The sequence below is a fragment of the Nicotiana sylvestris genome, chromosome 3 (assembly GCF_000393655.2).
Source record: "Nicotiana sylvestris chromosome 3, ASM39365v2, whole genome shotgun sequence".
Taxonomy (NCBI): domain Eukaryota; kingdom Viridiplantae; phylum Streptophyta; class Magnoliopsida; order Solanales; family Solanaceae; genus Nicotiana; species Nicotiana sylvestris.
The window spans coordinates 40,460,754-40,462,038 of record NC_091059.1 but is presented as its reverse complement, the minus strand read 5'-3'; the positions used below and the strand labels follow the sequence as shown (position 1 = coordinate 40,462,038).

Sequence of the window (1,285 nt, the reverse complement as noted above, 5' to 3'; positions counted from 1 at the left end):
TATTTTATATAAAATAGTTAAAACGATCTTAAAAGCAAATTAAAAGTAATGACCCAATTAATAATATATAAATATCAATTTAAAAATATTGGAACCAATTTTACAATTATAAAATGCTATTAATCTTAAAGTAGCATGTAATTGCAATTATATGCAATTTAGCTTCTAAAATACCAAATAAATTTGTAAAAATATACAAACATTATCTTAACTATATTTTGGTATAAATATGGGAATAAAATAAATTATTCACCAAAACTGATGATTTTGGGAATAATTATGGATTTTGCACTGCTAAAATGGATAATAAATTGATTTCAAAAATCTTAAAAATTAGGGAAAAATTACCAAAACTCTTGGGGCATGCTTATATGTTCATGTACATGCTATTTTGAAAGTATTTTGTATAAAAATACATAGGTAAAAATTGGGTATCAACACGCACCACAGTCCGCACATCAACCGAGGCAACCCCTTATATGCTGGTTTGCGGTATAGAGGTTGTTATTCCCACCGAGGTAGAAATTCCTTCCCTAAGGATCATACAGGAAGCTGAACTCGACAATTCAGAATGGGTGAAAAGTCGTTACGAACAGCTAGCTCTTATAGACGGAAAGAGAATGAATGCAGTTTGCCACGGTCAGCTTTATCAGAATAGAATGGCCAGAGCATTCATCAAAAGAGTCAAGCCAAGACAATTCGCACCGGGGCAGCTAGTGCTAAAGAAGATTTTCCGGCATCAGGACGAGGCCAAAGGGAAGTTCTCTCCCAACTGGCAGGGTCCGTACATGGTCCACCGGGTTCTAACAGGAGGAGCCCTCACACTTGCAGAAATGAACGGAAAAGCTTGGCCGAAGCCGATAAATTCAGATGAGGTGAAGCGATACTATGTGTAATTTTTATGCTTTAATTTATGATGTAATTTGAACTACGCCTGACCCGATTCCCGTTTAAGAGGGGATACGTAGGCAGCCCTATGGGTTAGGTCACAATTCAATAAAATTTTCATTTCCCCCGCTATTGGAAACTGGGGCAGAATTTTGAGGAGGACGCTCAAAATTCCAAAGTGATTTCAGCCATTCGCCGCAAGAAGCCATCAGAAGCAGCAGCCCAGAAAACAGGGGCAGAATTTTGAGAAGGACCCTTAAAATTCTGGAGCAAGAGAGGTTGCAATGTCTTGGACCACGTCGCATTCGTAGGTTCATCTAAGGAAAACTATTCTCGATTATGTATATTTTTTTACTAAATCGTGTATGTCTGTTACCAAAGTTGCTTCATTTAGCAA

General features: G+C 37.0%; 1 protein-coding gene across 1 annotated transcript; it reads left to right on the top strand.

Moving 5' to 3' along the window:
* Window positions 1–479: 479 nt before the first annotated feature.
* LOC138887268 (uncharacterized) lies at window positions 480–896 on the top strand. Its single transcript, XM_070168996.1, has one exon. It carries the CDS (start codon window positions 480–482, stop codon window positions 894–896), a length of 417 nt encoding a protein of 138 aa, XP_070025097.1.
* The last annotated feature ends 389 nt before the right edge of the window (window positions 897–1,285 follow it).

Excerpts from the sequence above, each read along its gene's own strand:
- LOC138887268 (XM_070168996.1), top strand. The coding sequence starts at position 480 with ATGCTGGTTTGCGGTATAGAGGTTGTTATTCCCACCGAGGTAGAAATT.